This window comes from Mastigoproctus giganteus, chromosome 6, assembly GCF_048544385.1.
Source record: "Mastigoproctus giganteus isolate SK-2022 chromosome 6, ASM4854438v1, whole genome shotgun sequence".
In the NCBI taxonomy this organism is placed as follows: domain Eukaryota; kingdom Metazoa; phylum Arthropoda; class Arachnida; order Uropygi; family Thelyphonidae; genus Mastigoproctus; species Mastigoproctus giganteus.
Window position 1 is genome coordinate 197,102,520 of NC_143580.1, and position 27,741 is coordinate 197,130,260.

At 34.2% G+C, this 27,741-nt stretch overlaps 1 protein-coding gene across 1 annotated transcript in view; it reads right to left on the bottom strand.

Annotated features, from left to right (window-relative positions):
* Window positions 1-27,741, bottom strand: part of LOC150084857 (muscle-specific protein 300 kDa-like) — a 437,962-nt gene that overhangs the window by 62,005 nt on the left and 348,216 nt on the right. Inside the window, exons 22-25 of the mRNA XM_090376370.1 lie at window positions 22,854-23,074; window positions 18,965-19,073; window positions 4,157-4,483; window positions 3,795-3,971 (exon numbers count right to left, since the gene is read on the bottom strand). Coding sequence (XP_090232496.1) covers window positions 3,795-3,971; window positions 4,157-4,483; window positions 18,965-19,073; window positions 22,854-23,074 — 834 coding nt within the window. The remainder of the gene's footprint in view (window positions 1-3,794; window positions 3,972-4,156; window positions 4,484-18,964; window positions 19,074-22,853; window positions 23,075-27,741) is intronic.

A 27,741-nucleotide genomic window follows, 5' to 3' on the forward strand; every position in this document is an offset into this window, starting at 1 on the left:
AAAACAGTTTTAGAACAGGCCAATCCAGCACAGAACTTACAATATATGCTCATACCTACAACCACACCCCCCCCCCTAGTCGATTCCGCTATCACCATTATTAAACTCAAATCCAGTCACAAAATTCTTCACTATGAAGCCGTTATTATCGAATGGTTCCAGCACATTTTAACCTCAATATCATAAACATGAAACTTCCCTTCAACCTTTCCACGGCTTGGAACCTCTCGCGGTTAACGTTCCCACATGTCCAAAAGAGCATCATGGGAAGCACAGACAACCTTTAAAATGCAGCACGCATTCACTTCCCGCTTAATTTGCCATCTGAAGATGTTATAATCAATGAAAGTCCTTCGTAACGATTATTGGCTCCGTCATACTATATTATCCATTTTAAAAATTTTAATTTTTAAATTTAATTTTAATTTACTCTTAATGATTTCTTAATTTTCTAATGACAACCTAAGATTGGAGATGTGCACTTCTACTTCCTTGGGCCCATTTTAAAATCCATTAAATCACCCTTAACACCTTTAATTTCCTTCTCTCTACCTTCTCACCTAAATGATTTAATTACCATTCTTTTCAAAAAAATGATTGCAGATTTATTCAAAGGTGAGTACTGTTTTTTAAGCACTTGCTATTCATATTTTAGTCTAATAAGCAATCAATAACGACAATCACGGGATGCACAAATTGCAGAAGTAAGATTGGAGTAACAAGCAAAAAAATAGGAAAGAAGAGAAGATTCTTACAATTAATTTATGGTTTTTTTTTATATGACTGAAGATTTCAGTGAAGGGGACACATTTCACCATAATAACGTAAAAACCTACCGAATTCCAGCTATCACTATTTTCACAAATGCAATAAGATCAAGTTTACCACCTGTTTATAATTAGATGCATGAACAGAAAAGCCCAATAAACAGGAAAGAGCAAATTGTTTTTATTGTTTTATGGCAGTGACCTCCAGAAATGTCCTTTAGTAAAATGTGAGCTCGTGCGGGGTGATAATATGTAGTTACTTTTGGCCTTAACCTCAAAATGAAATTTTCTTTACAGAAAATTTCATTTTGCCTGTTATCATGGTGCTGACTAAGAGAATAAGTGACAGCAGTACTAGTAAATCTACCAAGAAAAGGAAAGCAATCGATTTTGATCAGAAAATTGAATTAATAAGAATGTACGAAAATGGTCAAACATTAACAAGTATCAGGCTGAAGTCACATTTGTCAATAATAATATAGTAGCAATATGTTACTAGTCATTCCAGAGTTATGTAAAACTCGACGAAATAAGAAGACCTGGAATGTATTCCTACGTATGAGAGAGAGAGAGGGGGGAATCACCAAGAAAGAGAAGAATGATGATATCCATCTCAGGACCCTGGGTGTGTGTGCCAAGCCCATAATCACCAGATGTGAGCCCCTGGGGTTAATTTAAATTATATCATTATATATATATATACAGTGAAACTTCCCTTTAACGGACAGCCATGGGGAACGAAAATCTGTCCGTTAGAGAGAAGTGTCCGCTAACAAGAAGTCTGAGGGAGAAAAAAAAAAGAAAGAAAGAAAAATCGTTAAACGTTTAATGTAAAATTAAATTAAATTATATACAGATTTTGCACAATATTTTTGTAAATAATATACAAACAATTGTGCTATGCATATTATGACTTTATCTTAAGAAAAATACATACAGTAATCACTTATTTTCTTCTGCACCTTCTTCCAGCTGATAATTTTGTTTTCAACATTTGTTTGGAGTGAAGAAACCATCGAAAGTCCTTCAGTATCTTCTTCAGCGGCGAAAAACATTTTTAAACGATTGATTTGTATGAGCGCTTCTTCTATTTTCATTGGTAGTTCGTCGTTAATATGTTCTTCGACAGAATGACCGCCCTCCATTTCTTCATCCTCATGAGGAGCTTCTTGAAAAATATCGATGATAATGTCATTGATATCTAGAGCACCATCTTCTGTAGTGAGGTTCGAGTCTATATCTTTGTAGCCAGGGTCACTTGTAGTGAAAGTATCATACATTATCAATAGATGTTGAAGTTCTTGTTCTTTTTGGTGCTCCACATTGCTGTTCACAACTTCAATTTTTGCGTTTTAGAAGGCAGACTTTAAAAAACAGTTCACGACAGTTTGTTTTCTAATTGCGTTTACTGAAGAGGAAATCCATTGAATTGCATGTTCGCAATTGCATCTTTGCAAGGTCACTCGCACATGTTACATCGTTCGTGTTTGCAATGAGATGTCTTAAAACACGTTTTCTGTAGTGAAGTTTAAAATTTTTTATTATCCCTTTATCCAAGGGCGGACACTCTGCAGATGTGTTTGGTCGCAGAAAAACGATTTGAATGTTGGACAATTCAATGTGCAGGTGAGATGCAGCATTATCCATAAAAAGAATAATTTTTCTGTTTTGACGAATCATGTTTTGGTTAAAGTGACTTATCCATTCACTCATGATATCTCGTGTCATCCACACTTTTTTATTAGACTTCCAGTCAACATTCAAAAGATTCAACTTTATGCCCTTGAAACAACGAGGATTTTGTGGTTTTCCCATAACAAGAGGTTGTTCAAAGTCTCCCAGCATATTTGTACACAATAGTACAGTCAAGCGTTCCTTAAAAAATTTTTCCGCCCTGGCACTTTTCGTTTTTTAGACTCATTGTTTTTTCAGGAAGAGCTTTAAAAAACAACTCTGTTTCGTCACAGTTGTAAATATCCTTAGCTTCAAAATCACGACAAAATCTTCCAATTTGACGGTCCACTCTGTTACAACCCCAGTATCAACAGATCCACCTTCACCACTTACGGTTTTCCAAGAAATTTTATGCCGAGTTTTGAACTTGTCTAGCCATCCCACAGAAGCTTTGAACTCATTTACTCCCATAGATTTCGCAACCTCCAAAGCCTATTTTCCCTGATAATAGGCCCATTAATGGGAATTTTTTTAGCATGTGCGCGACAAAACCACTCATACGTAACATTGTCAATTTGAAGTCCAACAGTTTTCGGGAATGATTTTTGAACCTGATCATTTCCGTGTTGCCAAAATTGTTTGAGCAGTTCATTTTTTTTCTTTAGGATGTCGCTTACCTGCATCTTCCCGATTTTGAATTTTGCAGCGAGATTGCGAACACTATTTTTTTGCTGATCATACGCATTAATGAGTTCGACTTTATCTTTTAAAGTTAAATGTTTACGAGAAGACATTGTGCACTTCGCACAACACTGAACAAAAGTGAAAACTGAAACTCAAAAGACGAAAGGCCGACAAAATCCCCCCCCCCCTGCATGCACACCGAATTCATCAGAAGTTTTACACGTGCCTTAAAATTCTTGAAAAAGGGTTTAGAACCGCGATGTAAACCTTGATAAAATTCAGAGAATCGGAAATAGAAAATAAACACACGATTGAGGCAATATGTGGAAGAAACGTTCCTAGAAAAAGGGCCATGAGCTCGCCCGCTGAAACAGTGCAGATTGCCTGTCCGCATCCATTACAGAGAATGTCCACTAGACAGAAGCTCAAAACACGTTAAAACCAATAGAGGAGAGTTGGGGAATTTGAAAATGTCCGTTGTAGAGAGATGTCCATTAAAGAGAGGTGTCCGTTAGGAGAAGTTTCACTGTATGTGTGTGTGTGTATATATATATATATATATATATATATATATATAATATATATATATATATAGAGAGAGAGAGAGAGAGAGAGAGAGAGAGAGAGAGAAACGACACCTGTGCATGTATATGAATGTACAAAACTTACTTTTAGTTCATCTAATTTTTCTCGCACTTTCTTATACACCTCTTCCCAGGTAGATTCCAGAATAGTAACTTCTGTCTGCATGAATCTTGGGGCTCGATGCTCTTTTTGTAAATCTTTTCCCTTCTGAACGCTCTCCTTGACATTTTGTTTATAAGTCTCCAATTGATTAGCCAAAGCCTAAGTAATAAACATACAGACAAAAAGACTAATGAGAAAACTGATGTTCTTTCCATTTCAAAGAGACAAACAAAAAAGGGGGTTAGCCACAGAAATAAAAAATAAAAAGCCTTTGTAAAATAAAAGGTTTTTATGGTCCTTTAAATTAAGCAACAAATTACTTGAAGTTATAAATTTATACTTACCTCTTGTTGTTGAACAACCTGCTGTAACTTTTCCAGTGTATCATATACTAACTCATTTGTTACTTCTGTTGCTTCTTTAACACCTCTTAGCCAATGAGTCACTTCCTTAACTTCTTCACGATAAATAAAGCACTTAGAAATTGTCTCAGTTATGGTTATGGTTGTTTCTATTTTAGGAATGAGAGACTTGTAACGTGCAAGAAGCGTATCTAATCTTTGTTGTTCTTGTGTTGCTTCTGCTTTAGATAATCTTGATAAAAATGATTCTAGTTTCTGAACTAGCCATTTCACTTCTTCTCGACGACTGTCCACCTCTTTGCAAATATCCTAAATAATTAAATATATAAGTTTTTAAATATATATATATATATATATATATATATATATATATTTATTTTATTTTTTTTTTCAAATATATATATTTCTAGCAAAAAACTAGGTCACTACAAGCTTAGTATAGGGCATCATAGAAACCAAGAGGATGACTACAAGACAGGTACAACTAAGCAATAATTACATACTAATTTATTCTGGAAGTAATATATAGTTCCTGGAAAGTGTAGCAATAATTTTTAGAACTAGTTCGGAAGAAAGTTTAATTAGCTCGGAAATATCATCCAGTAGGGCTATGTGACAAAATTTAAGGTAGATGTTTAGTGATGAATTTAAGGTAGAAAGTTTGGTGATGAAATGTGTCTGTGCATATGGGCTAATTCAAGACTTTAAAAAAAGAGCTCTTTAAAAAATTAGACAGAATAGTGGAACATAATGACAAAGAAAGAATGATAGCAGTCAGAGATTTAAATGGCAAGATAGAAATGACTTTGCATCCACTATAGAGATATTCAGAAAAGAAAGGTAAGTGTAATAATAATAGTTAAAAACTTACTAGAATTTTCTGAAGGCTATATACACTTAACTGCAAACACAGTATTTCAACATAAGGATCACCACAAGTTTACAGGAAGAAATTGCAATACAAACAAAAGAAGCATAATCATCTCTATCATTACAGAAAAGAATCTTAAACAAGTAGCTAACATTATAGAGGATTTTACTGCTATGATTTTAGAAAAAAAGCAAAAATTTAAGAGAACTTTGGTGAAATTTTGGCAAATAAACTAATAAACCCTAACTTAGAAACAAGGCAAAATCAGACCAATATTTACATGAACTTTTATTATTTTTAGGTCTTAAATCCATCCCTGAAGTGGGTCCCACATGTTATGATACATCCTGTATATATGTCTTTAATTAATAGCTAACAGAGTAGCAAAGGCTCAATACATTCTACATTATAAGTAAATTACTTTAGAAATGGAAGATTTACCTCTATGATATCTTGTAGAACACTTCGTAATGTTATAAATCTCACACACACACACACACACACACACACACACACACACACACACACACACACACACACACACACACACACACACACACACTATAAAATTATATGTGTGTATGTGTTGTGTGTGTATATATATACACACCATTATCCTCCAGTATAGTGTGGTTCACCAGGTGCTAGTTCACTTAGCACTCATTCATGGCGCCTCCGTAGCCAGGTGGGAAGGAGCAGCAGTGCGTAGCACACGCTTCTTGATTAGACCGGGGTTCGAGCCCGTCACCACCAAATACGGAGGATGCGGAAAGGTCATTCAGGGAATGACCACCGCATATCCCGGAGCAATATGGCCTTAGTTGCTAATGCTCCTAAAAACCAAATAACAACAACAACACTCATTCATATTTTGACAACTCCCCCCCCCCAACCAGAATAACATTATTCACTCAAAATGCCTTAGGAGAAGTTATCCATTAGCAGGTGTTTAGTATAAATTTGTATAATGTGTACAGAAAGGATAGACAGGACAGGAAGGAAGGAGGAGTTATGCTGTTAGTTAATAAACACATAAATTTTTGGAAGTGCATCCAGTTGATGTTGGTGAACAATGCAATGTTGAGTCTGGTGTGACATAAGCACAGGAAAAGGAAAAATGAGAGTAGGTGTGTTATAGGCCTAATGAATCTGATAAGTATAATGAGCAATTGTGCAGAGAAATAGAGTGGGCCAGTAGATCAGAATGTCTTATAATGGGGGATTTTAACTTTCCAGATATTGACTGGAATTTGTGGGTTGGTCACTCACCCACTAGCAAGACTTTTGTGGATTTATTGGATGACTGTTTTCTACAGAAACATGTTCGAGAGGCTACCAGATGGAGTAATACTCTTGATCTGATTATCAGCAGTGATTATTCAGAATTTGCAGATAAAGGAACCACTAGGTGACAGTGATCACAATGTGCTGATGTGGAATTTACTTAAAGATGTAACTACCATCAAGGGTAAAGGGAAAACTTTTTGTTTTCATAAAGGTGACTGCAGTGGTCTCAGACAATTTTTTAAATTCTGTACAGTGGGATCAACTGATGATGTTGTCAACTTGAATTCTAAATGGGAAGCCTTCAGGTACTTAATTTTGGAGGCTACTAGGCTTTTCATTCCAACTAAAAAATACTGTTCAAAGGTTCGCCTCTCCTCTGATTTCCTTTAATATATTTTTCTATAATCCTCTGGGGGTAGCCACAAAATGTGGCTATCCCCAAATGGGGAGAAGCCAATGGCTTCTCCCCATTCATACAATTTACCTCGGAGGTAGAAGAAGGAGGAGGAGGAGGAGTTTTGCCATTTCTAGATGTGTTGGTCTGTAGGGAAGACCAACAACTAAAGACTTAAGGTCCATAGGAAAACGATGTGTAAAGATCAATATTCGCACTACAATTCAGCTCAGGCCAGCCATCATAGGAACAGTGTGATTAGAACATTAGTTGACAGGGCAAAATCACACTGTAGTACCTCCAAAGATAGGCAGGTAGAGCATGAACGCGTCACGACGACGGATCTTACAAAATGTGGCTACCCCCAGAGGATTATAGAAAAATATATTAAAGGAAATCAGAGGAGAAGCGAACCTTTTACGCCAGTATCCACTGCATATATTCCCTACTATCTGGGTCTAACCGATCATATAACTAGAATACTAAGAAATTATCAGACATGTTGTGTGCAGCTTCCAGGGCGGAGGCTGCACACAATCATGTCACAAGTAAAGGATCCCATTCAAAAAGAGAATGCAAGTGGGGTCGTATATAGTATTAGATGCCCGGATTGTGGGGAGTGTTATGTAGGGGAAACAAAACGGCGTCTCAAAGATCGTCTGGGGGAGCACACTAAGGCAATAAGAAATGCGGAGTATAGTAAGTCCGCCGTGGCCGAGCATTTTTGGGAGAAGCAGCACCAGATCTCCCCGGACGATGCTATCATCACCGATCGGGCGCATAAGTTCTGGGACCGCAAGTGGCTCGAGAGTTTGCGGATCTGTTCCACAGTGAACATTAATTGAGATAGAGGAACGCGGATCCATCCCCTCTTTGAGGCTACTATCCTCAGAAGGGATGAATGGTTCCATATGACCAACTCCTGAGCCACTTCCAGTTCCATTCCACAAGAGAACGGAACACATGATGAGTACCGTGAACCTGCTGGTATTTAAAGACGCACTGCAGAACAAAGAAAATACCGCTGAAGAAGAAGGCAGGAGCCTTCGAAAGCTATGGTTTTATTGCTTTTAATTTAGTATATTTTAATGTGTTTTATTGTTCTTAACCCAGTATATTTTAACGTATATTTTATATGTATATTTCATATATTTTAGTTGTAAAGTTAAATATAATTTATTGTAAATACAGGCAAATATAATTTATTATAAATACATAGTTATCAAGATTCCAGTTTTCGTTTTCGTTATGTTTTATTTCTACATAAGGTTGGTGAAAAACATTTAAAACTACAATATTTTCAATTCAGAAATAATAATTATACCAACATAGGTATGAGTGTTTTATTTTTTTCACACAATGCAGTTTATTTATGCACCATGCCACTTGAGGAATTCTTGCATTTTCTTGAACATATACTATATTTTTATGTTTTATTGCATAATTTATAGAGGTTTAAATGTCTCTGCTATATTTAATATTATTATATAGAGAAATGTCTTCAAATCACATAGAAACATTGATCACACCAACCATTTAAAATTATTTACTTTTTTTTTCTATAAATATATATCCAATGCTTAACACATATTCACTTAGTGCTCTGTTTTTATGACCAAATTAAAAGTACTAAGCAGGAGACGCCTGTGTACACACAAACTAGTTTTAACAAGGACAAATGATGCAAGGAAGCAAGCTTATCAGACAAAAAAAAATCCCATTTAACCTATTCATCCTCTCCAATAATTTTATTTCTTCCTTGAATTTATTCAAACTATCCACTTACATAACAACGGATGAAAGCTTGTTCCAATAATCAACCATCCATTGGCTGAAGACAAACTTCTGCATATCTATTCTGCAACCATCATTCTTCAATTTGAATTTATGCCCCCTGATGTGCATAGTATGAGCAAGAAGAAGAATCCCATTAGCACTGAGTTTGTTCAAGCCATTCAAAGCTTTAAACAACTCAATCAGATCACCTTGAAGGTACCTAGTCTCCAGATGCTGAAATTTTAAGAATAAAGCATTTTCTTAGTAAGAGTACCCCTTTCTTCCCCTCACCAATCTCATTGTTCTTCTCTTTACTCATTCCAGCAGCTCTACATCCTTCCTAACTAAAATTAGGCCTCCAGACCTGCATGCAGCACTCAAAATGTGACCTGACCATTGCTTCATACAATGGGATAATCAACCCCTTATCCTTGCTAGCAAAATCCCTGTATATCATCGAAAAAAACCCTATGAGCTGTCCTGGCAGCCTGTCTGCACTGCTCAGAGAACTTCATATAAAACTGCACAATTACTCCCAGGTCGTTTTCATTTTCCACTGACCTAAGTGTAGTATCACGTCTTCTTCTTCCAGTCACATAGCTCCCTGAGGAGCTGTTGTGTTGTGGCCACCAACAAATTCCTCCAACTGCATCGATCATGTGCTATATGCACAGCATTGCAAAGTGTCATGCCCAGAAGTTCACTGATCCCATCCTTCCACCTAGTTGTAGGTCTTCCTCTGCACCTCTTCCCCTCAGTTTTTCTTTCCATTATATTCTTCAACAGAAAGTTTTCCCTTCTTACTATATGACCAAAAAACTTGAGTTTTCTTTTGTTGATGCTACGAAGAAGAATTTTAGGCCTGCCAATTTTATTCAAACCCACTCATTTGTTCTTCGATCCAAGTAAGAATACCCAGTATTCTCCTGTAACACCACATTTCAAATGCCTCAATTTTCTTCCTGTCAACTCTTTTCAGATTCCATCCTTCACATCCATAAGTGACAACTGGAAAAATTAACGAATCAATGATTCGCAGTTTTGTCTTTAGGGGCAGTTCATGATCTCTCCATAATTTTGTCAGATCAATGACCAACGTTTTAGCAATTGCCCGTCGTCTCTTTACATCATTTGAGCAGTCACTATTTTTACTTATTCTTGACCCTAAGTAATAAAATTCATCAACTTCTTCGATATCTTGCCCATTAACCTTCACCTTACTGGAATCAAGCTTATCACCAATCACCATAATTTTAGTTTCACACACATTCAGAAACAATCCTTTTTTCTTACTTGCTTCACATACTATCCTCAGAGTTTCTTTAAGATGATCCTTAGAATTACAAATTTGCACAGTTTCGTCTGCATAACGAAGGTTGTTTATATTCAGTCCTCCAATTCTGATGCCAGTCTCTAAATCTTCCAAAGCTTCATGCATGATATCTTTGGCATTTAACCCCAGGGGCTGACATCTGGTGAGTTGGGGTTGGCACACCCAGGGTCCTGAGCTGGATATCATCATTCTTCTCTTCCTTGGTGATTTCCTTTTATCTCTCTCTCTCTCTCTCTCTCTCTCTCTCTCTCTCTCTCTCTCTCTCTCAGGGTAGTTCAGAAATTTCTTTTTGGCTGGTGCAACATAAGCCTCAGGCTTCCTTGCACCATATGGCTAATAATAATAATAATAATAATAATAATAATAATAATAATAAAGATTTAAAAAGTGAGGTGACAAAATCCAGCCCTGCCTGACATCGTTACCTATTGCGGAAAAGTCCGTGTTTCGCATGTTCGCTCTCACAGTTCCTTCCTGTTCTTAGTACAGTAGCTTAATCAGCTGAATTATGTGGATTTGGAAACCCATAATTTCTCATGTCGAACACAATCAAATGCTTTTGCATAATCTATAAAACGACTGGAACATTGAATTCTTTGCATTCTTCTATAATCAATCGTAGGCTTAAGATCTGATCTCTGGTTCCTCTACCCCTTCTGAAACCTGCTTGCTCTTCTGGCATTTCTTCTTCAAGTTTTCTTGAGATTCTGTTCAATATGATTTTAAGAAGAATCTTGCTAGCGTGAGAAATTAGGCTAATAGTCCTGTAATTTGAGCAAATTTTCAGATCTCCTTTTTTTTGGTAAGGGAATGAAAATTGATTTCTTCCAACCTGATGGCCACCGTCCCGTTTCCCAAATTTTTACAATCATTTTATGAAAAAAGTCGGCGCTCTTCACACCTGTAGCTTTAATCAATTCCGCTGGGATTTCATCAATTCCAGGTGACTTGCCACACATTAGTTCCATGATGGCTTTTTTGATTTCTTCCTTCAGTAGAACTGGTTCAAGATCAAGATCACACTCCTGAAAAGGGGATGGCAGATCATTAGTGCCAGCAGGTGCTCGGAAGAGCTGCTCACAGTATTCTTTCCACCTTCCTTTGATTGTGTTCTCCTCTGTTAAAATTTCCCCTTTGGAGTTCTTAATTACATTTTTGGTCGGAACTTTTGTCTTAAGGACTTAATAACATCATACATCTTTTTAGTGTTGTTTCGTTTGTTGTGGTATTTGATTTCTTTACACTTTCGATTGATATAATCCTGTTTGTCCTGGCTTAAACAGCGCTTGATGACTTTGCTTAGTTCCTGATACTCTTTGTTTCCTTGTATACCCTGGGCTTTTGCAGTTTTTCTCTGTTCAATAAGTTTAAAAGTGGCTTCTGTAATCCAAGGCTTCCTGATGTTTGACCTTTCTCTAATGTGTCTATTTGCTGAATCCTTAATAATGCTTTTTGTATTTTCCCACATTTCCTCAGGCCGCATATCGTCATCTAGTTCTAATAAAGCTTGAAAACGATTGCCTGTTTCAAGCATATAATCGTTTGGAATATTTTCTACATCCAGTCGTCTAGGGAAAACCTTATTCATGATCTTTTTCAGCTTCAGCCTGAAAATGATGTGGAGTAGCTGATGATCACTACAATCTGTTCCAGGAAATGTTTTTGCTGTGATTACACTAGAACGCCACCTTTTCTGCATAAGGATATAATCAATCTGATTCCTTGTTTTATGATCAGGAGATTTCCATGTGTAGAGCCTTCTCGGGTGCTGCTGAAAGCAAGTGTTACATATGAAAAGACTGTTCAGATGACAAAATTCAATTAAACTTTCACCCCGTTCATTTCTAGTGCCAAGACCAAACCTACCACATTCCAGACTAGAAGAAACTGTCCTGCCTACTTTTGCATTAAAATCACCCATGAGTATCAAAATATCCTTTATTGGGACCAGATCAAGAGATGACTGGAGATTTTCATAATAAATGTCCATATCTTTGTCTGTGGATGTTGATGTCGGTGCATATGCAACTAAAACTGTGAGATTTACTGGCTGGCTCTGAAGTCTCAGTCATCATTCTACTATTAATAGGATTGTATTCAAGAAGAAACGTTGAACATTTCTTATTCAAAATGACAGCAACACCATGTTCTTTTACTTGGTCACCTCCAGAAAAAAAACAACTAAAAATCCATTTCCAGTTTTGAAATGACCTTGTGTCCTGTCCACATGATTTCAGTTGCTCCTAAAATGTCAATTTTATACCTACTATCACACAGAGTTGATATATTACTCTGGAATTACTGATACCCATATGCAGTAGCTTGCCTTTGTAAATGTTAAACTCCAACTGCTAAACTTCCCAATACCATTTTTCAGCTCATCTACCTCACTTTTCTAGACCTTGTAGCAGCATACCTTCATTACTCTCATTAACTGCCCTGCCAATATCATTTGTATCATCTGCAAACTTAGACATTAGGCCTGATATACCCAATCAATATCATTAATAAATACAGAAAACAATAATGAGCCCAGTATTAGTGGAGTCCCAAACACTGTGGGACTCCACTAATAATACTAGTCCACAGAGAGCAGTGTCCAGTGATAACCACTCTCTGTCCTCTCCCACTCAACCATCCCTTTATCCATAGCAGTAACTTGTCCTTAATGAAACACTGCTCCAATTTGAACAGCAGTCTTTTATGTGCAACAGTATCAAAAGCTTTCCTTAAATCAAAGTATATATTAAAATTATTTTTGCATCCAGTTGCTTTGTCACTGCATCATAGTATCCAATAAAATTGGTCAGACAATATCTCCCCTTAAGAAATCCATACTATGACTGAAGCATAACTGCACTCATGTCTAGATGGTCATGCATTACTTCTTTAACCAGTGATTTCATTATTTTCTTTGTAAAAGAACTTAAGCTAACAGGTCTGTAATTACTCATGTTACCGTTTGATTCCCATTTGTGAATTGGTTATATAAGGGTTTGCTTATCTCCTTTCCTACCTTCCTTAATATATGGATACATATATATCTAAATAAATCAAATATTTATGGAAAACAGAAATTTAAGTGTAATGTTTAATGTGTGGGTGCCAAACCTATAAAAAATATTAAAAAAAAAAAAAAAAAAAAAAAGTAGATTTGGTGAAACCTAAATATGTTACATACATTTGCAATTAAAATAAAAATAATAATTGAAAAATAAGAACATTATAGAAATTAATAATGACATTATTGTAAGTGGTGGAGTGTAAGAAAAATCTGAGCCAAAACAAGGGTTACAGAAAAACTCAAGTTTTTTCTCCTGAACTCTGCTTTTGGCTCAAAGTTTTCTTATATCCCCAATCCCTGTCCGCTTATGATAACATCATTATTAATTTCTGTAATTTTATTATTTTTTTAATTTATTGCTAATCTATGCCTTTACCTAATTATTGGTTTTATTTTCATTGCAAATACATATATCATATTTAGTTTTCACCTTCATTTAACTTTTGCTACTCAGAATCATATCAATTTGTTGCATAACAGTTTGGTGCATGACAATTTTTATATGAGACAATTCCGTGCATGACAGTTCAGTGTATGCAACAATTTGGTGAATGACTGGTCAGTATACGCCACAATTTGGTGAACAACATTTCACTGTACAGAAGAAAATTGGCAGCTATGACAATTCAATGAGTATGACAATTCAGTAAATTCAGTGTATGGCAGAGCAAGACAGAAAATGCAAACTTTTAGCATGCCGTGTTGTAAATAGTAAATTTAGTGATCACAATACCATTCTTGATATTTTCCATTTTCCATGGAGCATACTATCCGCCTTTGTTTTTTAATGCACATTCTACTTTTTTTTAAGAGAATCATATTAAAAAAGTGCCACAGACAAGTTAAAGATTGTGAAACAAAAGAACCTTGTTTGCACTTTACTTTCACTTCTGTAAGTTGCATTTTTTAGGAAATACACATGGGGAGAGTTGTTCCAGAGACCAAAAGTAGAGATCATTAATGGATGGCTGGCTGGGTAATGCACATCTGCTGACATTTGGCTTCCAAAACAGTATAGTTTTATTGAAAGAAGTTAGTAGTAGGCTAGTACTGTGGATGCATTAAGGGTAGATGGGTAAGCTTCCCTGGGAATTGTGTAGATGTCGAATTGGAGTGAATCCCCTACATGGAAAAGTGCTCTGGCCCAGTGAGGTGTTCTTGCTAGGGCCCATGGCCACTCTCAACACTCCTAACTTAAGGATAGTACATCAAAAGACAATTAGTTAGAATGGCGGATGGTAGTCAAAGGGTGTTTATTTTTGCACTAAACAACTAAGGTCATAAGGTGTCTGTATATAATGCCTGTGAATTGAGCATACTATATTGTCTATTTGTCTTGTTTCCTTCATAAAAAACTTGAGTTACCAGGTGGGGGAGGGAACCAAGCACCCACCCATAAATATTCCTCCTTTGTGATGAGATAAGAACCGCCTCATTTTCCACATGGCATGGATCCCAACCACAATGTTACCTGAAAGGTCATTAGCGTAGAGAAAAGATATAAAGAAATACTTTTAAAACACTTTTTTTTATATATATATAATTTTCATTTCTTTTCATTTCACTTGGTTTCTGCACCCATAATTTTATTCTAGCTTCCCAACCCTCAAATGAAAAGAAAGGATTCAACTGTATGTTAAAGTTATGTTAAAAAAATAATAATAATAAATAATGTTATCTGGATTAAAGGTATTTACAATATGGATGAAGTCAGGCTGAAATAGGCACATACTCTTTCCAACCTGTTTATGAGAAGAATTGAAGTGAATTCTTTTATACAAAAGAAATGGATAAAAAATATATTTTCCTATTTGTAAATTTCTTCATTTCTCCTTTGTAAGTTCCCAAAATTTCTCATTCCTAAACCTTTTACTTCATTTATTTTGTTAATTTCTGATCTTTGTATGATACACCAAATTGTAGTACTCACCAAATGTAATGTACCTAAAGTACCTCATACACCAAACTGTCATAGCCACCAACTGTCTTTCACCAAACTGGCATAAATCAAATTGTCACATAGTAAAATCATTCAGAAAATTGTCTTGTACACCAAACCATTATGCACCAAATTGTTGCATTCAGCAAATTGTCATACAATGAACTGTCTTGAACGAATTGACATGAACCTTTACTACTCATTCTCTTATTTTTTCATACTTTTCTTTATTTCTTATGGGTTTGACAGCCTACACATTGAACAGTGCACCTAATTTTGCTTTCTACATATTTTATTCATTTAAATACATATATTCATATTACATTTTTCTTACAGCTGCTCATTTGAAAACATAATTCCATATCTTATGGTATCATTTACCTTCTCAACACTTACAGCCTGCTACTTGTTATCCAATTACACTTTCAAGCACAAGGCAGCTTTAGAAGAATGTAATGTACCTAAAGTAAATAAAGGTATATGAAACCCAATAAGAGGTGGGTGTGAGGAAGGTAAAAAAAATAAGAAAAGAAGACTGAAAATTTAAAGAAAAAAAAAGCTCTAAACATATATTATAACTTCAAAAGAAATTGCAATAGTAATATATAAAATTAATATAAATATAAAAAAAAACAAAATTAAGCTTCAACAAGTAATTAAAAGCAAGAAAATTAAATCAGAAAACTCAGTATTAATGTAAAATAGGGTGAGAGGGCTTCATTTCAAATTAGATTTATAACTTGAAATGAAGCCACAATATAATATGAAACATTAATACCAAAATAATTAAATGGATAGATTATCATGGGCTACATCTTTGGGTGAACTACAGTCATAAGACTATCCAGGATGACTGCATTTCAAACTACCAAACTAACATTGAAAAATGACAAAAAATTAGGTTAAAAAAGACTTGGCAATATGGCTAGTAAAATTTATATCAGCATCAGCATTGATGTGGAGAGTGGCCCTTATCTAATGCTGATACAAATTTAACTAGCCATACTGCCAGCCTTCTATTAGCTAATTTTTGGTCCATTTTCAACAATAGTCTGGAAATTAGAAACATTATGCTGTCCAGATTTCTATTACTGTAGTAACCCCGAAAATATCCCATGATAATTTAATTATTTTGCTATTAATGGTTGTTTTTATATTTCATTTTTCGCTATTAATTTTGGCTTCATTTAAAGTTATAAATATTAACTCTCTCCATTTTATTTAATTTTCTTGTTTTTATTACTTCATGAAAATGAAATCAGAAATTTAATATTGCCCTTTGTAGACTAATTTTATATATTACAATTGCAATTTCTTTTAAAGTTATTATAATATATTTAGATCTTTACCTTATACTTTTACCCTTCTTTTCTTATTTTTCTCATGTTTCTTATAGTTGTTGTTGTTATTTGGTTTTTAGGAGCATTAGCAACTAAGGCCATATTGCTCCGGTTTCTTATAGTCTGGCATTCTATAACATTACACATTACATTACATCCATCAATTATAAATTAATAAGGAAGCATAAAGAAAGGCAAAAAGGAAAGTACAGAAAAGCAAAAAGGCATCAGGGACTTAAAAGCATTACCAACACATGTTATCGAATATAATGCAAATTAAGAACAGATTAACAAAATGAGTAAGATGCAAATGCAAAAAACCAGTACTATACATATAAAAATAATCAAGGTGGGGGAACTAAATTAATAATAAGGGTTTAATAATAAGGGTGTTGCAGAGGGAACATGTCTAATAATAATTTAAAATGATTTGATTACAAAGCCAATACAGCATATTTGGGAGAAATTATGCTGATAGGTGCCTCCTTGATAGCAGTGAAATAGAATGTCACAAGAACTTTCTACTAAAATCCAACCATAAAAATGTAACCAATATCTGACACAAAACCAAATTAAAATGGAATAACAACTGAGTCCTAACTCATTATTTCTTTTTCTCCACATATAAATTATTATTAGTAGTTAAACTGTTGCTTTACTGTTAATAATAATTGGTATAGAAAACAAAGCTTATATATCCAATGGTCATTCTTTAAATGAATTTTACTTAAAACTTTATTTTACTATAACAATGCAAATTTAAACTAAACAAAACCATAAAACAAGAATGAATCTACATACTTTCCTCACTGTCATTATTACTATCTCACTTATTCTAATTATAGTAATTATAATAATTATGTAGGTATAAAAATAATATAACAACAACATATTAAGAATTTAATATAGTACATTGTTAAAATGGGCTTAGAAAAAATATTTGGCAAGTTGAAGACTATCTTTCCTTTCTATATGTTTGGCAACCAGAATACTTTCAACTGCTATAAGTAAATGCTATAGTCTTATTACTTTACCCTTTAATCAGGGTGTGCTACTGCAACAAGATCTAAGAAAATTGAGTCAATAGGCTGAGAAATGCCAGTTGAAGTTTAACAAATGCAAGGTACTGTGTATGGGTAGCAATAATCCCAGAGTAACTTATCAACTGTGTAGTATTACACTCAGGGTAGTGGAAAATGAAAAAGACCTGACCTGGGAGTAACTATGCAGTCAGATATGAAATTTTCTGGTCAGAGCAAACATATTGCCAGGACAGCTCACAGGGTTTTGCTAATGATATACAGAAACGTTGCCAACAGGGATATACAGGAAGGTGATTATACTTTTGTACAAGGTCATGGTTAGGCCATATCTTGAGTATTGCATACAGAGATAGAGGCCTCACTTTAGGAAAGATGTAGATCTGCTGTAATGGGTGTAGAGAAGGGCAACCAGATGGAAAAAGAACAAAAGGGTGCTCTTACCTAGAAAGGCTTCAGTTCTACAAATTGCCACTTCTGGTGACTAGGTACCTGCAGGGTGATCTGATTGAGATTTTTAAGGCCATGAATGGATTGAGTAATCTGAATGTGAATGGCATTTTTCTCCTTGCTGTGACTACACACATGAGGGGGCAAAAATTTAAGTTGAGGAAGGAAGGATGGTTGCAGGATAGATGTGTGGAAGTTTGCCTTCAGCCAGCAGGCAGTTGATTGTTGGAACAGGCTTCCATCTGTTGTTGTGCAAGTGGATGGTTTGAAAAAATTCAAGGAAGAATTAGATAAATTCTTGGAGGGTATGGATGGGAGAAGTGTATAGTGTTGGTTTTTTTCGGCTGATGCTATATATGCTTGCTTTCTTGCAACATTTGCCACTACTACTACAATTACTTCTTGAAACATCAATATATTAAAAAATTTTGTATGTAACTGTGTATATATAATTTTGTGTATATAATTCCATATGTATATATAATTTTGTGTATTCTGTTAATTCTTAATTTAGTTATTAGCTTCTAATACCTTCTAATGTCATATCAGGATGATATCCAGAATGTGGATATCAATTAATTGAGAAGGAAAATAACCAATAAAGAAAAATTGCTAAAAATGCTATGCAAATACATAGAATACACAAAATATTTCCATCCATTTATTTCTATTTTACTATTCAACAAAGATGGGCTTAGTTCTTCACCTCATCTTTTAACAAGGGGCCACAGTATTGTACTACTTTCAAATAAACTCCCTTTCCAAAAGAGAACTGCTTTGCTATTTATTTAAAAAAAGGTGTTATGCTCTGGAAGCTATTTTAACTTTATCTGTGCATCATCAGACAGCATTAACTGGCAAAACAACTGACATGACAAAACAGAATTTTCAAAGAGATGTCATGCAGTGCTTGAAATTTAAAACTCAAATGACTTTTATAAATCAATGTCACCTCTTAAAATGCACTACTTTTAAACAAATAATACCACTTTTAATAGCATTATTTGATCAATACAAATAATTACTTTTAAACAAAAAGCCAAAAGGATTTTCTGCTATTCATTTAAAATATGATCATGGCATTCATGTTAAAAAAACAGCAGAAAGACCGTTTGGTTATATTATTTGTTTAATAGTAAAGCATTTTGGGATGGCTTATGGATATACAAAAGTTATAAGTAGTGAGAACATAAGCATTTACTTAAAGTGAGTCAAAAGTTTGTTAACTCTCAAACATACACACAGATAATGATAATTATAACATTAGTTTAATTATAAGCAGTATTATATACCAACCAGAAATTTTATTTTAAGGATTTGAAACTCATCTTCTGAAGCAATATCCTCTGTTATTGAAGAAATGCTGTTTTCAACTTCTGTCATCCATGAAATCATGCCATTAAACCTAAATTTAAAAAAGCTGCATTATTTTGATGGCATCATACAAATTTTAAAAATATATATTTTTATTAATATAAGAACCATTACTGATATTTTCATGTTTAATTTTCAAATATACATATTTTAATTTTTTTCGTATTTTAAGCTAATGCAATCCTAAAAACTTGAAGACATTATAATATCTCATAATATTTTAAAAAACATTAAAATATTTTTTATTTCAAAAATCATTTCATTGCAGTTTGGATCTTTACATTCTTTAAATTAGAAAATGCTGAAACTACAAATTATACGTTAATACATATCATATAAGTATCATTCATTAAATAATTAAGAGGTTTATATTGTAGAAGTGATTTAAAACTTATTTTGCATGATGGCTGTTTTAGCTATGTTTACTTTCATTACAAACCATTGTATTAGCATTAGCATTAGTAGAGGCATATGATGCAAGAAAGCAAGCTTATACAGCATCAGCCAAAAAAAAAAACAAACTTCCACTTCACCCCTCCGTTCGTTTGAAATACCTGTCCAGCTGAGCCTTAAATTTATTTAGGCTATCAACTTCCACAATAAGGGATGGAAGTCTGTTCCACCAACCAACTACCCGCTGGCTAAAGGCAAATTTCCGCACATCTATCCTACATCTGTCTTTCCTCAGTTTGAATTTATGCCCTCTCAGGTGATTATTCTGAGCAAGAGGCAGTATCCCATCAGCATTGAGCATGCTCAAACCATTCAAGGCTTTGTACATCTCTATCAGATCACCTCGCCGGTGCCTAGTGCCGGTGCCTTTCTTCGTAAGAGCAACCCTTCAATCTGTTCACTAACCTTGTTGCCCTTCTCTGTACTCGTTACAGCAGCTCTACATCTTTCTTGAAATGAGGCCTCCAGACCTGTATACAGTACTCAAGGTGCGGCCTGACCATTGCCTTATACAAGGGAATAATCACCTCCCTATCCCTGCTAGAAAAATTCCTGTATATCATTGATAAGACACCATGAGCTACTCTTGCAGCAAATCTGCACTGCTCAGAGAACTTCATATCTGCCTGCACAATTACCCCCAGGTCCTTTTCATTCTCTACAACTGTCAGTATAGTACGGCAGAGTTGATACATTGCTCTGGGGTTGCTGTTTCCCATATGTAGTACTTTACATTTGTCAATGTTAAACTTCATTTGCCACCTCTTAGCCCATCTGCTCAACCTTTCCAGATCCTGTTGCAGCAGCATAGCATCAGTAGCGTCCTTAACAACCCTGCCAACCTTTGTATCATCTGCAAACTTGAACATTAAGCTTGATATACCATCATCAATATTATTTATAAATACAGAAAACAACAATAGACCCAACACTGAACCCTGAGGGACTCCACTAATAACATTAGTCCACGATGAGCAGTGTCCATTAATTACCACTCTCTGTCTTCTGCCACTCAACCATCCCTTTATCCATAGCAACAATTTGCCACCAATGCCACACTGCTACAATTTGTGAAGCAGTCTTCCATGTGCAACAGTATCAAAAGCCTTTCTAAGATCCAAATATATAATATCAAAGTTATTCCCTGCATCCAATTCTTTTGTGACTACATCATAGTATCCAATCAAATTGGTCAGGCAAGACCTTTCCTTAACGAAACCATGCTGTGTCTGAGCTATAACTGAATTCTTGTCAAGATGATCCTGCAGTGCTTCTTTAACCAGTGCTTCCATTAATTTTCCTGGAACAGAAGTTAAACTCACAGGTCTATAATTACTTGTGTCAGCCTTTGATCCTCCTTTGTGAATTGGGGTTACATTTGCACATCTCCAGTCTGTGGGTACCTCCCTGAGTCCAAAGAAGCTCTCATAATTATGGCTAACAGATTGCTTACTTCCTTTGCTGCCTCCTTTAATATAACTGGATAGATCCCATCCACCCCAGGTGCCTTTCTTGTATTTATCTTCAACAATTTCTCCTCCACTTTACTCTTCCAATTATTACAAGATCATCTAGCTCACTGCCAGTGTTTACTTCATCTATGGCATTCCCCTTCCTGAATAACTCCTCATGTGTGAATGTAGATGCAAAATATTCATTTACTTTGTTAGCTACCTGAGCAGGATCATGAACAGTTGAATCATCGATATCAAGTGGACCAATCTGATTCATCCCCTTCCTTCTAGAGTTAACATAAGTAAAGAAATCCTTGCTGTTTTTCTTTGCATCCCTTGCCAAAGATTTCTCGTAATCTGCCTTTGCCTGCCTAACCTCCTTTGTAACTTGGTTACAGATCAACTTATATCCATCATAGGCTTCTGTGTCACATGTTAATTTATATGTATCCCATGCATTTTTCTTCTCTGCCATATGTCTCATTAGTATAGTCATTGATCATTGAATGCAGACCAACACAAATAACAGAAATTAAAAATTTTTCCTTATTGATAAAAGCAATGCATATGCATTGCTTTCATCAATAAAGAAAAATTTTTATCAATAAGGAAATATGTTTTAAAAACTAATTTGTCAGTATAAAAAAAAAATACTTCATAGCAATTTGTTGGCTGCAGAAATCTTTTCAAATGAAAATATTACTGACACAATTATGATTTTTGTTTGAAAATCATATCTTCTTTCATGTTCCACATGCTTCTGTGGAGCAGTGTTCAATGATATATTGATATGTCTGCATTTGTCATCATTATGGAATGATTTGTAAAATAAATACAGGAAATAATTAAAAGCTCTTTGAATTAAAACTTAGAAATCATGATATTTGTTTTATTACTACTTTGTTTAACCCATTACCTATTGCACCAAATTCAAATAAATTAATGGGTGCTGGTGTATTTTAAACACTAATCAGTTTGTTCTTTTGGGGGGGAGGCAATAAATAGTTTAAAATTCAAAACTTTAAGATTTTATTCTTAATTCTAAAATTATATTGTGTAATAAGGCCAAAAAGCATTGTTAGAAACAAGAGCCTTGTTATTCAAAAACAAAAAAAAAAAAAAAAAATCCTGACTGCCTTACAGCCAAGTTTCAGGGTATTGGAAAAAAAAAAAAAAAATCAAAAGCAGTGCTGCATAATGCATGGTGCCATCAGACCTACATAATACACAAGTGTTTCAAGTTGCCCAATACCAACTGTTGTTTCCCAGATGTGTACAGTTATTAGCTCCCAATCCTAGAAAGCATTTCTTGGTTAAGGTTGAACATGAATGCAGACTCAGTTTTATTTACTATTCAGAACTTTTAAGATTCTACCAGTAGGATCTCACAATATGAACTCTACTGAAGGAATATTACCATCATCTCAGAGAATTCATTCTGAGATGAATCAGTGTTCTGAAAGTAAATGGAGATGAAAAACAGATGGAAGAAGAGTTCAAAAATCTTTTGCACCTTAGTAAAAATTACAATTAAATGCTATTGCATGCATTTATGTTAATTATTAAATAATATACTAAAGTATATTAGTATACTTTAGTATATTACTAAAAGGCACTTTAGTATATTAGTAATCTAGTAATATTTGAGTATATTAGTGTCCTTAGTATCTTTTAAGATACTAAGGACATATTAATATACATTAATATATATATATTAATTAAGATACATAATAATAGTCTTTTAAGATACTACTTAGTATCTTAGTAGATACTAAGGACACTAATATATTAAAATAATGAAAAGACTTATTAAGAAAAAACTACTAAAATAGATTAATATAAGAAAAGGTCAAATGAGAAATATACAAATTTTGTACAAAAAATTTAAATAAAATTGAAGATACCTTTGACAATACTCCCTCCAGTCTCCCATCACTTTCAAAAGTTGATTATGCATGGCATCAATCTGTTCTTTAGACATTTCCCATTGTTGTTTATACCTTGAATAAGATTCCAGGACACTGCTGTCTTGTGGTCTACATGACTGATACATTTTACTGACTTTTTCCATATTCCCAAGGCATTTATGCATAGATGGAATAATAGCACTTGTATGAAAGAATTCCTGAAAAAAATACCATTGATAATACATAAGCTACTTAATCACAATTTAGACACACATTCACACAAACAAACAGCATCCAGAGCTTGAACACGAAAGAGAGAGAGAGAGAGAGAGAGAGACACCCTATTGTAACACCAGGGTACCTATCCACCCACTGAAGAGAGGCCAAAAAACCTTGAAACAGGGTATACCAATGCAATAGTATAAATTTCAATTTTTAGAGAAAAATTTATAACTTATTATAAAATGTCATCACTTTATCAGGCATGAGTTGTGATTAGAGTTATATGAACTGAATTCTTTTGTAGTGTGAAGGTTATTCAATTAAAACTTATACAGCATATCAACATACCAATTCATAACAAGATTTAGTTTGTTTTGTGTTCTCTTTGTTATGTCTATAATTTTGTATATGTGATTATTTTGTAGGGCATTTTCTGTGGTTAGTGCACAAAAGCTGATCAGTGTGCAGTGATTCAATTTTTAACTATTGTGAGAAATCTATAACAGAATATTAGCTATGTATGATGAAGGCTACTATTCAAAAACAGTTTTCATAGTATTCCAATATTGCAGTGGAAACAACCTCAGTCTCCAAGGACAAGAAAATGTAAATTCCAGATTTTTCACAAAAAAAGTTATAGTAACTGTTTCCTTCAATCACCATAGCCCATGGACTTTATAAAAGAAATTCTGAGTTAATGAGACAAACATTAACTCAGAACGGTATACCAAAACACTGATCCATCTGTGCCTTAGTATCAAAAGCAAGTTACTGGGACAACTGACAGAAGAAATATCCTGCTTCATGAAAATGCACGACAAATAAATTAGCTAATTTCCATATTTAAACTAGTCTATTTGCTACTGAGGAAGAGAGTGAAAAAAAAGTCCCAGAACATATGGCTATTTCATTTCAATTTTATAGTTTTTAAAAGCTTTATATTTTACAATACTGCCCAGATGGCAGTATTGTGTTAACTCCCACTCAGTCCAGATTCAAATCCCGCAAACATATTTAAGAATTTCTTTAAAAAATGCCTTTTTCTCTGATTTTTTTTTTTTAACTAAAAGACAAATATGGTTATATTTTTCTCTGAGTCTGTAATTAGCTAAGAGGATGAGTACAGCTAACCTCACACCCTCCCCTTCTGTGTGAAATAGCTACAGAAATAATATATACTAACCAGCACTGAAGACTATATCACCCTGTTTGGTTGCATAACAAATAATAAAATAATAAATGAAACAAAAGCCATATGCATGTTTCAGTCACGAATAAACTTAGTTCCCTGGTATCATCTTATTGTTCACACTGAATCATAAGCAATTTCCAAAACAGACACAATAAATCATAAGGACAAACATTTAAAAAAAATATGCTTTTCATATGATTTTAGTGATTTAAGATAAAAAAGCAGGTTTTTTTTTTTTACTGACTAATACAAATGTGGTTATGTTCCAAGACTATTGTAGAAATAAGAACACTAATTATACCAGAGAACTAAATGCAGAAAATAAATACAACACTATGTTATATAATTGGTAAGGTGCAATTATGCTATTTACACTAAGTTATAAAATTTATAAGGTGCAATTATGCTATTTACACTAAGTTATAAAATTTATAAGGTGCAATTGGTAAGGTGCAATTTTGCTACATGACCTCTAAGATATCCAATGTTCAAATTAAAATCTAACCATAAAAACAGACAAAAAAAGGTAGAAAGATGACACTCATCCTCAACAGTGCAAACGTATGAATCCCCACCCAAGGAGACAAAATGTCACCCACCAAAGGAAAAATGCCTCTTCCACAATAAATGAACTAAAAGGAAGACAGAAAAATCCATATACACATCTTCAAAACACTTCAATGTTTGTGAATCTCACTAAAAAGGCACACCTTCACCCACCAAAGGCAAAATGCCTCTTCCACAATAAATGAACTAAAATGAAGACAAAAAAATCCCCATGCACATCTTCAAAGGACTTCAATGTTTGTGAATCCCACCAAAAAATTTATTGTGGAAGTGCTTCTTCCACAATAAATAAACTAAACTGAACAGGGAATATGTACTTAGTCAAAGCTTAATAAAAAAGACGGCACTCACCTCAATAATCCATTATGGTTACATGAATTATGAAACAGTGGTGTGGGAAATCTTTGATTGAAACTAAAATCGGAAGTTAAGAATTGTGATTAAGAAAGCGTAATTTAAAAAACTTAGCCCAGAGGAGGGGGAGGTGCAGCACATCATCCTCTAGTTGTCAATTACAATACTGTATAAATAAAATATCTTAAAATTAAAAAAGGAATAAGGTCAATAGTCATGAACGATGGACTTTCGATAGATTCATCGTCAGTTGGCATTAAAATGAAGAGCAGAAGGTTGCTGGAATCTTAAGTACCCAAAATGTTTTGCTGGACAAGTGGTAATTTAATTTGCGTGAGATTCCAAATGGAAGACAAGGAAACTGGAAGTTTTATGTTTAAGATGTCAAGATCCGTGTTGAGATGGTACCATTCTATTATGAGGGTTTCATATAGAAGGAGTTTATAGTTTGAATTTAATTTGATAATGGTTATTGTGGCATCAACTGAGAGGTTGTGGTTATGAGTGTGTACATGCTGGGACAGTTCAGTATTTCCTTGCTGTGTCCGGAAACTATTGACGTGGTAGTAGGCAAGTGTGTTTGCGATGGTGGATAATCCAAATTTATTGGTAGTGCTCCCGATGTAACATGCGTTACAACTGGGTTGACATTTGATTAAATAAACTATGTTATTGATATCCTTAGCGTCATATATGCAGGTTTCTTTATTAAAAGGGGTTCCTAATTTATTATAAGTAGAAAAAATTATAGAGATATCAGTGTTAGTAAAGATTTGATGTAATCGTCTGGGAGTTTGGTTTGGCAATGGTAAGGAAGGACAACGCGAATGTTGGACGTATTGGATTTTTTTATAACTGAGTTATTAGAAACATTTAAATTACTAATCTTACCTTTAACAGTTGAAATAATTTGTTGGATTAGCCTGATGGGATTTTTTCTAGCTGTGAATTTTTCAGTAAAATATTTTAGCTCAAGAACTAAATCATCCTGTTATTGGCAGTATTTAAAAGCATTAAAAACTTGGTTGTAGAGAACCAATTTTTTTTTTTTACACTAAAGGGATGGTGTGAAAGAAAATGTAGATATTGGCCTGTATTTGTTTTTTTCCTATAGATTTTCATCTTTAGCCTATTATTTTGTTTATATAAGGTTAAGTTAAGAAAATAAACTGCGTTATTAGTTTCTAGTTCTAAGGTGTATTTTAATCTGGGGTGTACTGAATTAAATCTCACAAAAAGATTGTTGATGGTGTTTTAGTCTCTGATTATTAGAACATCATCTGCATAATGGATGTAAAGTTTAATATTTGCTGGAAATGGTTGAAGAGTTTGATGTTTAATTGTGGCAAGGTATATTTCAAATAAGGAAGTTGAAATTCCTAGACCTGTAGGGAGTCCAAAAATCTGTTCGTACACTTGGTCTTGAAAATAGAAGTGTCTAGCTTTGATTAGTACAGTAACAAGTTCCAAAATACTCTCAGTGTTAAGAAAAGTCCGGCTGGCTAAGGTTTGTTTGTTTGTTATTTGGTTTTTAGGAGCATTAGCAACTAAGGCCATATTGCTCCGGGAATATGCGGTGGTCATTCCCTTGACCTTTCCGCATCCTCCGTATTTGGTGGTGATGGGCTCGAACCCCGGTCTAATCAAGAAGCGTGTGCTACGCACTGCTGCTCCTTCCCACCTGGCTACGGAGACACTGCTGGCTAAGGTATTGTCCAAGGTCAGGAGATCATGTAGGGCTTGTAAAGTGTAATCTAGGTCTACATTAGTGTAAATCATTTCTGGATAATGTGATAGGGCTTATATACATTTTCTTTCACACTATCCCCTTAGTGTAAAAATTCTTACACTAAGAATACTGCTATTCTTACTCTTTCTTGGACAACACACATAAGACATAAACTTAAATTGAAAAAGGATGGCTTCAAGATAAATGTGCACAAATTTTCTTACAGCCAGAGAGAGAGAGTAACTGATTGTTGTAGCAAACTACCATCTGGTGTTGTGGAAGTGGGTAGTTCAAATAAATTTAAGGAAGCATTAGATATACTAGAGAAAATGAATAGACAGGGTGGGTAGTGGTTTTTTTTTTTTTTTTGCTGATTCTGTATAAGCTTGCCTCTTTGTTTCATTTGCAACTACTACTACTACTACTACTAACAACAATATCAATAAGTTCATTAATTTAAACTAAACTTCAAGAAAACTTGTAATACCCTAAAATTACCTAATCACTTGACAAAACTGGTATCCTGATTTGGGGTTTATTCAAACAGCAAAACAAAAAAAATAAAGTTTTCTTTTTCACGAGTCAGAGAAGTTTTTAGGTATAAAAGTCCCTGAGTTTCTGACTAATACACAAAGAATCACTACAATTTTTAACATGCAAAAAGAATCACTACAATTTTTAACATGCACAAAGAATCACTACAATTTTTAATATGCACACATACCTACACAAATTAGAAATACAAAAAAAATTAGAAATTAAATACAGAGCTAAAATGAATTTAACTTATATTTCTTATTTAAGAGATCCCACTGCTTGTA